Raw genomic sequence first — 14,867 nt, forward strand, 5'->3', positions numbered from 1 at the left:
ACAAATTGTGTGAAGATGAGGAAGATTTTGATACAAATAATATTACTAAACAGAATTTAAAACCCACAGTATGATGAAGATATGTAGATAATGTATTCTTAATATGAGCTCATGTTACCGTATGTCACCATGCAACTAAAGCATTTATTTTATTTCTGACTCATTTATAGTAGCTGTAAGCCCGCTGTGTTTGTTGTGTGCTGTGTTGTAAAAAGGTTTTCTTCTTTTCTTCACATTTTTTCTTCACTTTCTGTCTAAATCACGGGGTTTCCTTTTTTGATATTTTAGTGTTTGTTACTTTCCTCTCACCAAGTGATCCTGTTGCTGCGTTAATTATGCTTTCCCCAGCTTTCCTCGATGTTATCGTTTTTTAATATTCTATTCACAGCAAGCTTCTCGGATATTTTTTTTCTGCACTTTGATTTTTGTTTGTGTTAACGTCGCTCTCTTGGGTGTAAAGTATTTCATTAAGATTCCTATTTTACCTAATATCCGGTTATGGTCGCTACCTACATCTGCTGTGTCATCTGGAGAGTCATCTGGTCATCATGCTGGAGACATCTTACGTCGATTATTTGTGATGGATGTATCTCTGGTAGTTATAATGTAATTTATTATATATCTTTGTTCACGTGTGTTTTTAAATGTATATTTGTGGTCAAAAAATGTGTTATTTATTCTTAAGTTCGTTATTTGTGCAGCAGTTTATCATCAGTTCTCCATTTTCGTTTTTAACATTCTCGTTATGGTTTTGCTTAATTCCGGATATTACTTAATTGCCTATTCGAGCAAATAAATCTCTCAATATTATAATCTTCCCTCTGACTTATTCTACCAGTTGTTGCAATTCGTAATAAAACGTTTCCCTTGTTGTTTGAGTCTTCTTGTTTTTTCTGCCGCATACTCCAATGATATTCACGTCTTCCTTTTCCACTACTATCTTTACTGTTACAATCCTTTCTGATCTGGATTGACACCCTTTGATGTGATTTTAGTACCTGAGGTGAATTAGTAAGCCTACATCTTTTTTGGCTATGTTTTCTTCTGCTACTCCACTGCAGATTGGCATCTATTCACCTAATTTAATTGTCCTTTTTTTCTTTCTTTTTTATTTCCTGTAGAGCGTTTGTTTCTTTTTCACCACTTGGGTTATTTTTTGATCACTTGAGTTAGTTTGTATACATTAATTATTGTTTAAAAGTTTTTAATTGTTTTGAAATCAAAGTTGGTGTGTAATAGAAAATTATTAATTTATACTTATTGTTTATTAGGCTCAGTAATATGATTTTTGTTTTAGGATTTTAGTCCAAAACTAGTGGCACTGGCGCATTCTCTACACACGACTTGTTTGGGTATATCTGGGTGCAAAGAAGAACAAGTTGGATTACTTAAACAAGGAAAATTTGAAAATCCTGCAGAGTGCGAAGGGGTAAGTCAAGATAAAACTTTAGTTTACATAACGTGTCAGTTAATAACAGTTAACTACTTCATATACATTTATATATAAATATGTATAATATATACATATATTATATATACAGTCCTCTCTCTCTCTCCATAACGATATGCAAGGGAATTTTCATCGTTATAAGGAGAGATCATTATACAGAGAGTGACAAAATTCGGTACTGTAATATTAATAATACTGTACTAAATAACCTATTTTAATCTAAAAAAAATATCAAAATGAATTAACATTGTATTAGGTGATAGTAACTGTTTGGCCCAAACATCTAATGGTAGGTTATCTTCATCCTCAGTCAATCCTTGATCTTCCAGCCATCCTGCATGTTTGAAGAAATGTTTTATTGTATTGCTCATTACCACGTCCCAGGATTTACTAATAATTAGGATAGCGTCAAGAATGTTAAGTTTAAATTCGCCATTATTCTCAACCAATTCCATCAAAAGTCTTCTCCTCTAATGGCTTTTCAAACTCTTGATAATTCTTTTGTCCATGGGCTGAAGGACACTCGTTACGTTTGCTGGTAGAAAACAGAGTTCGATGTTTTGAAGGTCGCGCAATACAGGATGAGCAGGACAATTGTCTACAAGCAAAAGAATTTTTTTCCCTTTAAGCTCAATATCCCACTTTCTTATCGCTTGTTCAAAAATTTCCGAGGTCATCCATGCACTCTTGTTTGCTTTATAGGTCACCGGTAGACTTTTTATGTCTTTAAAATAACGCGGGTTTTTCGACTTCCCTATGACTAACAATTTTCGTTTCACCGAACCTGTCACTTTAACGGCTTCTAAAACTGTAATGCGTTCCTTAGAGAGCTTTCCACCAACGCACTTTTCCAATTTAAATTTTAAAGTTCTGTTTGTTGTCATTTTAAAAACCATAAACCAAAAAACCAAAATGTCGTCTGACGCATATCATGCCTTCAGTCCAGGCCACAAGTTTTCTAGCCAATCATCCGTTACGCTTTTGTTAACATCGTGAGCCTCTCCACTGATTTGCCCGTAGTTCGGGCAAATCAGCCTTCGACTTGCTCAGCCAACCCTCAGATGCCTTGAAATTGTTAATTCCAAGTTTAGTTGCAAAAAAGTCAGCTTTTGTCCTGACCACAGGCCCAGAAAGAGGAATATGGTTCATACGCTGCTGCTAGAACAACTGAAGCAACTGAACTGACCTTGAACTTTAAACAGAATAACACATGTTGTCATCAACTATTGAACGATAAAAAGTTATCGCCATACCGAGAGAACGATATCGGCATAGAGAAAGAATTAATAGATTGTTCTTATGACGAACCAACCAACGTTTAACCAACGTAAAGCTTAACCAACTAAAGGAAAAAATATATATACATGATGATCTAACAAATGACGAAAGGGAAATATAAGCCAAAATTAGAACAATTTCTAGATAGCAAAAAAGCATCATATCTGGGCCACATACTTTAAAACAATAAATATTCTCTTCTGCACGTCATCATGCAACAAAGAGTAGAGGGAAGAAAAGGCTTGAGAAGAAAAAAGAAATCTTGGCTGGGGAATTTCAGAGATTGTCTAACCTCAGTGTTGAACAGATATTTCAGGTTGCAAAAGATATGGAAGCTTTTAAAGAATTAATCGCCAACCTTCGTTAGAAGATGGCACCATAAGAAGGAAAGCAACTGAAAGTCACAAAAATGGGGAACCAGAGAATAATATTCAACAATGAACTATGCAAATGGAACCAAGAAAAGGAGTAATTGGAAAAAGTAAAAAAAGATAGTCAAATATTAATAGATCGCAGTTTGGCTTTCGGAAAGCACTTGGAACTAGAGAAGCAATTTTCGCTCTCCAGGTGCTTATACAGTGGTGTAGAGATGTTGATAAGGACGTGTATTTGTGCTTTGTGGATTTTAGAAAAGCATTTGACAATGTCAATCATGAACAATTGATAGATATTCTGCGAAAGACAGGTATTGACGACAAGGACATTCGAATTGTGGCAAACCTATACTGGGGTCAAACAGCAAGAGCAAAAATTGGCAACGAACTCACTAAAAGTGTGCAGATCAAAAGAGGTGTCCGTCAGGGTTGTATATTATCCCCACTCCTATTCAATATTTATTCCGAAGAAATATTTAATAAATGTATGGAAAATGCAAATGAGGGCATAAAAATAAACGACGAGTTAACGAACAATATAAGATATGCCGACGACACGGTGATCCTTGCCAGTACCATAGACGAATTACAGCAGGTAATGGAAAGAGTTTATTCAGTTAGTGAGGAATACGGCGTGAGCCTCAACTTCAAGAAGACAAAGTGGATGCTGATAAGCAGGAAGCAACAGCCTGCTCGACAGTTACGGATAAGTAACATACTAATTGACCATGTAGAATCTTATGTGTACCTTAGCACCAACGTAAATGCAAAATGGGAACAGGCCACAGAAATTAAGGCGAGAATAGAACGAGCTAGAGCAGCATTTAGCAATATGAAAAAGCTCCTCATAAGCAGGGATTTGTCTCTTCCCCTAAAACTACGTCTAGTTAAATGCTACATTTTTCCGATCTTACTGTATGGTGTGGAGGCCTGGACGCTGACGGAGACGCTCACGAGAAAACTAGAAGCATTCGAAATGTGGGTGTACCGACGCATTCTTCGTATATCCTGGACCGAACATGTGACCAACACAGAGGTAATCCAAAGAATCGGAAAGAAGAAAGAAATCGTGAATACAATTAAACAAAGAAAGCTTGAATATCTAGGCCACATATTGAGACACGATAAGTACCGTCTACTGCAATTGATTGTCCAGGGAAAAATAGACAGAAAGCCTGGGCCAGGCAGGAGAAGACAATCGTGGCTCCAAAATCTGAGGAAGTGGTTCGGGCTCACATCGGTCGAACTATTCAGAAGCGCCGCAAATAAGATCAGAATTGCCATGTTAATAGCCAACGCTTGCAACGGACAGGGCACTTGAAGAAGAAGAAGAAAAAAAGATATCTTAAAGAACTACAATCATATGGCCAAGAATACATAAAATAACAAAAGAGCCAGTAAGAGCAGCGACTTGGAATATAAGAGGATCCTACCAACATGGCAAACTGAAACATTTAATAAACGATGTTAGGAAAGCTTCATACAGTAGCTCGGCTACTTTGCAATTGTAGCAATTGCGGACGATTTGCAACAAAGTATAGTATGATTTTTTTGATCAAATTGTGGTAAACTATCATAGAAAAACAAATAAAAATTCATTAATTTTTTTTAAAATTGACTAATTAGATCTGGTAACCAAAAATTTTGAGAAAATACTTTTAAAAATGGTTAAAAGTTAATCTTTTCGTGTAGTCGATAAATTTAAATAAACCTTAATGCATTTTGTTTGTTTTGGTTTTGTCTATGATAATTTTCTGTAAGTTGACCAAAAAAAGTAATAAAAAAATTTTTGTTACTGAAAAAAGTCGAAATTTTTTTTCAAATGTCCACAATTTTGTTTATTTTAAGAATTTTTAATTTTTCTCGTAGACTACCACGCTAGGGCATTTTTTTTTAAACATTTTTCAAATTTTAAATTTTAGATTTGCCATTCTAGAGATTAACTACTGTCCGTTATGGGGCAGTAATTTTTTCACGAAAAAATCTTTAATATATAGGAACAATGGATAAAAGGAAAAAAAGTTTGTTATTTTTAAAACTTGTATAATATTATAATTAAATTCAATTGCGATATATAATAGATAAGATACAAAAAAATTTTTAAAATGTGTCATTTTTCACAATTCTAGATGATAATAATACCTTAAAAATAGCTTTTGATTTCTTAACCCTTTCATTACTGTGAGAACATATATCTCCCAGAGGATTTTAAAAAATCTGCTGGCATCTTTTTGTTCCTTAAAGCCCATATTATTTGAACGCATCCGTATTTTTAGACATTCCTTACAAATTACCTAGTGGTATGCAACCTACATATCACCTCTGTAATAAATTGATGTTAACTAAACACATGCATCAATAACTCGTAAATAATACAATTTTAGTAAAGAAAAAGTGGCTGCTCTGTTCTTTTAACCGATTATATAATAATCGGGTCGTATTTATCCCATTCGTACTGTTTGGTTGCAGACTTACTATGGCACGTAGACGTTTTCTAACACAAAAAGTGCTTCAAGAAGAAACTGAAAACCTTTAAAATATTTCTGAACCTAGTGACGATTCTATCTCACAAAGATACTTCTGGTAAAGTTCCAAAAAATACTCCTGAGCTTGTGGATGTAAATCCACATGCTCAGGAGTACTTGTCGGACCACTGTTTCCGACAAAGAAAGTTCTGATATCTGAAAATAAGTCTGAAAGAAATGAATTAATTAAACAATGGAATATACCAAATACAAACTTTTGTCCGAAATAAGAAATTCCTACCCAAAAAAATGGGATAACAGTACTAAATATTAATAAAGGTTCTTGTCCTGTTGATATTTTTCTAAAATTATTTGCGCGTAGTTTATTTATGCATATTACTTCTTATATAAAGAATAGCAGCATTTCCAAAAAAACAGAAATATAAAATTAAACACGAATAAAACAGATATGTTCGAAATGATGACAGTAATTGATTGTACTATGGTTATGTTTTACAATAAAGTACCATCTATATCACACTACTGGTCAAAAACGAATTCCCTTCACCTTCGAATTCCCTCATAAAAGAGCTATTTTAAGAGATCGCTGTTTATTTCTACTATCTAAGTCCCACCACAATAATCCTGAAAAAAATATTAATACATCAAAAACATCCCCCATCGATGAAGTTGTTTTTTGTTTGAAACAAACTTTTGTAAAGGCGAGGACTGAGAGTTTCCATCAGTCCATTGACGAATCAATGACTAAGTACAAAGGAAGATCTGCCCTGAAGTAGTATCTTCCTAAGAAGCCAGTAAAAAGAGGCATAAAAATGTGGCTATGAAATGATTCTTTTACAAAATATATATACGATAACAATATTTTCTTGGGAAAGGAATTCACACCAACTACTGGAACTCTAGGTGGTAGAATTAAACGGACATTTATTCAACAAATTAGGATGGCGATATTGCTACCATTTAGAGCATAGTAAGTAATGTAATTACTTCCAACTTGAAGGACCACCCACTGGCGTGGGAAATAAGAACACAAGCAGTTTAAAAAATACGTAGTTTAGTAACTGAATGTTAATATCTAGCCAAAGTTTTAGCGCAAGTTCTTTTATTGAAACCGCCAATCACTGTCCACCTTACACTAGCAACACACAACACGCGCACTGATACAGATTAAAATGTTACTAATAATTTGTCACTTCAACTAAAGATATTTTCTTTAATATTAGAATACTTTATTAAGATTGAGCGTTCAGCTTTTAACTATAAGCTATGTAACAATAACTAATATATGCGAGAGTTCAAACTTTAAACAAGAAACGACGAGCTCAGCTGGGATACAATTTTATACTGACTACTTAAAATTCTGATTTTCAATACCTGACTATTGCAAGGGATTTGCGGGGGACGGGGGACAAATTCGATATTTCTATAAAGAGGTAGGTAAAACCCACCTTTTAAATTCTTTAAACAGGGAAATTTTGGGAATTGGTTAGGAAATTAGTTAGGAATTGGGAGAAAGTTAATCTGTGGGTAAAAATATATTTTGAATATACTTTCGGCTTTCATGAGAATTTGCTGGAGAATTTACCTAGGTAGAATTTAAGATGTGTAAGTAAATTATTACTAGTGGTGTAGCACTAGTAGTCCAACACTTGGACTTATTTCTTACAGAAATTTATCCACTTTGAGAACGAGTTGTTGAAACTCTAGCCAACATCATACGGTCACCAGATGTGTTTCTATACTTTGATAGCTTTTTTACTTCGTTCTACCTACTAAACATCATAAATCTTCCTTGTTTAGAAACCTATATGGCCAATCGGGTGAACATAGCCAAATTTGAAAATAACAAAATGTTAAGGGGTGATACGGAGTTTTGAGTTTTATTCGAAGGAATTTTAACGACTAAATGAAAAGTTACAAAAGAAGTGATGCTGATGTCCAATTGTCACAGTACAACTCTTAAAATTATCAAGAGAAAGCTGAACACTGGGGAAAAAGCTAAGTTTACTTATATAGAAGCAATTACTTTTTACAATAATTTTATAAGAAGAGTAGATCTCGCCGATCAAAACATTAGCACATATTATGATATGGACTGAAAATTTGCGAAATGGTGGAGAAAAGTTTTTTATATATTAGTTATGTACACTATTGTAAATTATTGGATTATTTAAAAAGATTTGCATAAAAGAAGATAAAACAAAATCTTTACTTTTGATTTTTCTGGTGCCACCCTAGCAGAACAGCTAATTGAATTAGGAAGATTAAAATCAAATTAAAAAGACAAATAAGTGGCCCTTCTGGAAAAATATCTGAACGACAGAAACAGATGATCAAGGTTGGAGACCATTGCCACAACAAATATCTAACTAGCAGAAGGTGCTTTAGATGTTCATAAAATAAATCAGAAACTCGAACTACAACTATTTGTATAGTGTGTAATGTGCCTCTATGTAAAAATTGTTTTTTACCACATTATTCATTAAAAGTAGTGGTTTTTTTGTGTAATGTGCTTTTTTTTATTTCAAATATAAGTGTGTTTCTTAACTGATGGGATTTATTTATCCCACCCTTCAACACTAATGGGACACATATATCTTATGTCCTTTCTAAGGACACAAGGACACGCAACAATATGAAAAAAAAATCAATCACTTTATTAGATCTCTAGGTATCAACGAATATCATTAGTCATTTTAAACAGTTTTATTTCCTCCCCCTCCTCAGTCCTAATCCCTTTTAGGATGTGGTGACACCATCAGGCCTTTATAGTTTTTGCACGATTTCTCTTCATCCTTCTCTGTCTTGGGCTAGTTGTTCTGCTTCATGTAACCCTTGGTTAATCAGTATTTTTGTTTGATCTACCCAACGGCTTGGAGATCTTCCCCTAGGTCTCTTTCCTTCAACTCTACCCTCGACTATCAGTTTTTCCATTGTACCTGTTCTTCTAGCAATGTGTCCAAAATACTGCAAATATCTCTGTTTTATTTGTTTAAGCAATCTACCCTTTACTTTAAGTTGTTCTAATATCCAGGATATTCTCAACATGCGGCGGTATACCCACATTTCAAAAGCGTCCAGTTTATTTTTATCCGCTTTCTTTAAGGTCTACGTTTCGGATGTATATGTCGCTATGAAAAAAATGAGCACCCTTACCAGCCTTAGTTTTGTGTGTATTGTTATGCTAGAATTTTTCTAATTGCTAGCAGTTTCATCATAGCTGTTCTAGCAATAGTCAACCTTCTACGTATCTCTCTGTCACACCCTCCGTCGTTTGTTATTAGGGACCCCAGGTGTATGAAACTGTTTACTACTTCAAAGCCCCCAATTTCTTTAATGTGTTGAAGATTATTCCGAGCTCTGTCTACTATCATGATCTTTGTCTTACTCCTATTTAGCTGTAGTCCATATGTTTTGCTTTTTTCCTTCAGACGTCTCATTATGTCTTCCATTTCTTCTTGATTTGCCGCGATTATTAAAGTGTCATCTGCATATCTCAAGTTATTGATTTTTTGAACTCCTACTGATATTCCGCCCTTCCATCCGTCTAGTACCTTTCACATAATGTGTTCATTGTAGATATTAAACAGAGTTGGCGAGATTATGCATCCCTGCCTGACACCTGCCTCTATTCTGAAATGATCGGAATGGGTGTTGTTTATTTTCTTTATTACTGTGCACTTAATATTTTCATATAGACTTCTGATTAGTTGAATTAAGTGGTGGGGTGTTCCCATTTCCGCTAGTATTAACCATAGCTGCTGCCATTTGACTTTATCGAAGGCCTTTGTATAATCCACAAAGCACATAAGCATAGGAGTATTGAATTCACGAGTTTTTCCGATTAGCTATCTGACATTAAGGATGTGTTCTCTTGTGCTTTTTCCTGGAACAAATCCCGCTTGTTCTTCTGATATATGAGGCAATAGAAAAGCTTTTGGTCATTCATGTATTACATGAAATAGAGCCTTACTTGCATGAGATATTAAGGTTACCGTTATGTAGTTGCTGCAATCTAGCGGAGTTCCTTTTTTGAATATAGGGATGAAAGTGGATGTTGTCCAGTCGTTGGGCCACTCTCCGGTTTCCCAAATCTTTCTGCAGATCATCAAATATGCATAACATTTACTCCGACATCTCCAGTCTCTTTTAAAACTTCTGCGGTGATCTGGTCTGCGCCAGGAGATTTTCTATTTTTCAACTTTTTGATTGCCTTTTTTACCTCTGACTTTAGAATGTTTGGTTCTCTCTCTGCAGTGAACTCATCGTGATTTGCATTCTGGGGATCAAATGCATATGGACTTTGTCAATATTTTCTCCATACCTCTGCAATCCCTTTCTCGTCATTTATAATATGTTGGTTTTGATCCATTATTGTTTGTGTGATTGGTTTAAATTCCCTGGATAGATATCGTTTTATCGACAGTTTTATTTACCTACAATTAAATCAGTAATGAAAGGATTAAGAGATGAACCGGTTGCATAATTCTAAATATATTTTATTTTTCACTAGTGTAATATTTGTTTAATTTAGCTTGAATAAGGTTGCTAGCATTTTTTTAACCTCAACAATCTTTATAAATATTAAAAATACAATTTTTTTAATAAATGAATATAAATCCAACTGACTACTACATAATATAATCAACAACGTCAAAATATCAACAACTGTCATAGGCTTATTTTACTTTAATTACTATTTAACTGGGAATAAGCCACAATTAAAGGTTAAAATACGTTTATTGACGTTACAATTTCCACTTCGGAAATCGTTCTCAAAATACAAACATTAGTAAATTAAACAAATTTTGTTTTTGTTACTTAGTGAAAAATTCTTCTATTAATTTAATTTTATCTGACTCATCTATATTGACAATTCAGACATACATTATACATTTTAAAGTAGACGACTTTAAAATGATATTGCCAATATTGTTGAGTTGCGTTCCTGGGACGACTTTACTTATAAGATAGTTCATTCGATTACATGAAATCAACTTTAACTTGAGAATATCCGTCAGAAAAGATCATAACATGTAATTCGTCTTTAAAAAGACAAATACATGCCATGATGACAGTAAAATTTTCCTGTTAGTGATTCCATAGTAAATTATGAGGGAAAAACCAGGAAAAAAACCTCATAATACTATCCCGACATGGTAAGTATTTGATCTTGCATTTATTTTACCTTCAATAAATACCAAATTCCGATTTTATATGTTTGTTATTTAAAAAATATAAATGATGTATTCTCTATATGTTACTGACTTACCAATACTGGTATTTTCTTTTTAATAACTTCCTCTTTCAATATGGGTAACCAGATCCTACTACATTCTGCCGAGGAATTCGCGACACAATTGGTCTCATTTAGCATAATTAGAGCCGCTTCTTTGATTTTTCTTTTTTTACCATCCGTTTCTTTTAGGACTATATTTGAATCATTCCATTGAACCCTATGTTCATTATCCCATGCATGTTTACATATTTGAGATCTATCAAATTCTCTATTTTTAATATAGGATTGATGTTCACTTATTCTAACATTTAATGGCCTTGATGTTTCACCTAAATAAAATGCGATCAGTTTTATTTAGGTGAAACATCAAGGCCATTAAATGTTAGAATAAGTGAACATCAATCCTATATTAAAAATAGAGAATTTGATAGATCTCAAATATGTAAACATGCATGGGATAATGAACATAGGGTTCAATGGAATGATTCAAATATAGTCCTAAAAGAAACGGATGGTAAAAAAAGAAAAATCAAAGAAGCGGCTCTAATTATGCTAAATGAGACCAATTGTGTCGCGAATTCCTCGGCAGAATGTAGTAGGATCTGGTTACCCATATTGAAAGAGGAAGTTATTAAAAAGAAAATACCAGTATTGGTAAGTCAGTAACATATAGAGAATACATCATTTATATTTTTTAAATAAAAAACATATAAAATCGGAATTTGGTATTTATTGAAGGTAAAATAAATGCAAGATCAAATACTTACCATGTCGGGATAGTATTATGAGGTTTTTTTCCTGGTTTTTCCCTCATAATTTACTATGGAATCACTAACAGGAGAATTTTACTGTCATCATGGCATGTATTTGTCTTTTTAAAGACGAATTACATGTTATGATCTTTTCTGACGGATATTCTCAAGTTAAAGTTGATTTCATGTAATCGAATGAACTATCTTATAAGTAAAGTCGTCCCAGGAACGCAACTCAACAATATTGGCAATATCATTTTAAAGTCGTGTACTTTAAAATGTATAATGTATGTCTGAATTGTCAATATAGATGAGTCAGATAAAATTAAATTAATAGAAGAATTTTTCACTAAGTAACAAAAACAAAATTTGTTTAATTTACTAATGTTTGTATTTTGAGAACGATTTCCGAAGTGGAAATTGAAACGTCAATAAACGTATTTTAACCTTTAATTGTGGCTTATTCCCAGTTAAATAGTAATTAATTCAAAATGCCACAAGAAAATAGCTTTAGAACAATATTTTTTTACTTTAAAAGTAAAAACGTCCAAATTTTAGTTTTTATATCATGTGACGCGAAAATAACATCTTGTATGTACCACTGGTGTTATCGGATGATTACGCTCATCAAGTAACATTCACTCCTCTAGCCAGATGCCCTCTGGCTCGATTATATTGCTCTTCGTTTGTAATCATCTTATTTACACACTTGGTGCATAAACAAACAATACAAATATTATTACATAATGAAGTAGATCATTAGTAAACAATATTGACCTAGACATAATAGATACTATCGAAGCAAAAAGACTAAACTGATATGGACACCTACATAGACTGTCTAAAAATAGATTGCCAAAAAATATACAAAAATGGACTCCGCCTACTAGAAAAAAACGAGGTAGACCAAGACAGTCATGCAGAGAAGATGTAGTAGCTGCAATGACCGCCAGAGATTTAAACCTGAAAATTGCTTCGACAGAAAATGCTGGAAATTAGGATGCGAGAAACGGCGACAACTGTAGAAAACTCGCCTATTAATTTAATAATGAAAAATAGACTTGTAATTTATCTTTAAGTACTGTATTGGATTTTTTTTAACCAGTTAGTCATAAACCTTATATTGATGCCAGCTTTGCTATTTATATGTTATTTATTTGCTATATGTCAGAATTTGTACATCGTTGTACAAAATGTGTAATCGATTTATCGCCACAAAAGCTAGCTACCAAATTTTAAATGTTGCAAATTCAACGTAAATCAAGAGTTATTTGAAATAAAACATTTACTTTTTTATTTTTTTACAGAAATACGTCAGCTGTTTATGGACAGCATCAGGACTGGTAAGTTTTTTAAATTACACTATTTCGTTATTAATGTTATTTTCTAGCTAATTACATTACAGTACTCAAATTTGATATTATTGATAACACCTTGCCATATAAATGGTGGCAGCGTTTGGTATAATAATTTTATTCTGTGTTTAAAAAGTGATCCTAATTGCTATATTTCCAAAACCAAAAAAACCGTAGTTTTGGAAGTTTTATTTATTTATGACCTTCGTGACTAAATAAAATACCAAGCAATTCATACGGTCGAACTCGAATTGAGATGAAGATTACAATAATATTACAATATACAGAGTGTTCGATTTAAAAAACCAAAGTGGCTAATGCTATCTTCTTCTTCTCTTGGTGCCTATCCTCTGTGGATGTTGGCAATCACGTTGGTCCATACAACTTTGTTGACAGCTGCTCTAAATAGATGTATGGTAGTCATTCCTCCCCACTGTGTTATGTTCTTCAACCACGATGTCCTTCTGCACCCTTGAGATCTTTTGCCTTTTATCTTGTCTTGTAAAATTAGTTGAAATCACGGTGTTGTATGTAACATGATAAACATAGCAAATTCTGAGCATGAGGCGGTAGCACCACATTTCGAACGCTTCTAATCGTTTGGATTTTGCCTCCGTCAAGTTCCAGGCTTTGACTCCATATAAAAAGATAGAAAATACATAGCATCTCAAGACTCGTGTTTTTATATCAATGTTCAGGTATCAGGTATGCATATTACATAAAATCTTCCTAATGCGGTTGAAGACAACTCTCGCCTTTTTTATACGACATTTTATTGCCTGTGAGTGGTCCCATTCCTTATTTAGGCTGCATCCAAGGTATGTAATTTTGTCGATTATGTTCAAGGGTTCATTAATAACTGTGAATTGGTGCTGTATTACGTTGTTTTTACTTACTACAAGTAGTTTGGTCTTCTTACAGTTTAATTTCATGCCGTATCTGCCACAGGCTTCCACTACACGGTCTATTTATGATTGTAGATCCTCCGCATTATTAGCAATCAAAACCGTATCGTCCGCATATCTTAAATTGTTTATGATTGCACCATTGATTTTTATACCTTTTTTTAAACCATCAGTAGCTTCCCTGAACAGCATCTCTGAGTAAGTATTAAACAACGTCGGTGATAAAATGCAGCCCTGACGAGCTTTCGAGCTCTTTGTATCAATACTTGTATTAAGAATAGAGCCTCTCGCGTTCCCAGTCCGCTTCTAAACTTAAACTGAACACTGCTAATGTTTTCTTCAAGTTTTCTTATGCGAGAGTAAATAACAGAAAGAAGGATTTTAAGTGCATGGCTCATTAAACTTATAATTCTGTAATCAGAGCATCTGGTGACATTTGCCTTTTTGGGAAGAGGGATGAAGGTGAAAACTAGCCAATCTGTAGGAAATTCTGCAGTTTCATAGATTTTGTTTAGTAGACTCGTTAGGAGTTTGAGTTGGTTATTTTCAAAAAGTTTAAATATTTCAGCTTGTATGTTTTTAGGTCCAGGTGCTTTGTTGGTTTTTAGTCTTTTTATTGCATATGTTACTTCACTGAGCGTTATTTCTGGTCCTGAACATCCAAAAACACTGTCTTCTGTCTCTTGCTCTTCCTTAAATAATTCTTCCATGTATTGCTTCAAGTATTCTCTAATTTTCGTAGAGCAGATTGTTGTGCTCGTCTAGTATTAAGTTATGACTTCGTGATCCGTTTCCTTCTGTTAAGTTTTTGATCTTTTTCTGTAGGTTAAAAGTGTCATGCTTCTGTTCTAGGGATTCTATTTCTATGCATTGATCTTGTAGCCATGATCCTTTTGCTTCTTTAATCTTTGTCTTAATTATTTTGTTGTATTTTTTTGTACCTTTTCTTTTTTTTATTTGTGTGTTTTCTTCGTTCTTCCATTATCTCTAATATTTCTCATCTCATCCATGGCTGTTTTTTATATTGT

General features: G+C 33.5%; 1 protein-coding gene across 1 annotated transcript in view; it reads left to right on the forward strand.

Annotated features, from left to right (window-relative positions):
* The window catches only part of LOC140449441 (uncharacterized), a 61,498-nt gene that overhangs the window by 26,202 nt on the left and 20,429 nt on the right, over positions 1-14,867 (forward strand). The window contains exons 3-4 of the mRNA XM_072542615.1: positions 1,298-1,429; positions 12,887-12,922. Of these exons, the coding sequence (XP_072398716.1) occupies positions 1,298-1,429; positions 12,887-12,922 (168 nt within the window). The remainder of the gene's footprint in view (positions 1-1,297; positions 1,430-12,886; positions 12,923-14,867) is intronic.

Source organism: Diabrotica undecimpunctata, chromosome 9 (genome assembly GCF_040954645.1).
Source record: "Diabrotica undecimpunctata isolate CICGRU chromosome 9, icDiaUnde3, whole genome shotgun sequence".
NCBI lineage: Eukaryota > Metazoa > Arthropoda > Insecta > Coleoptera > Chrysomelidae > Diabrotica > Diabrotica undecimpunctata.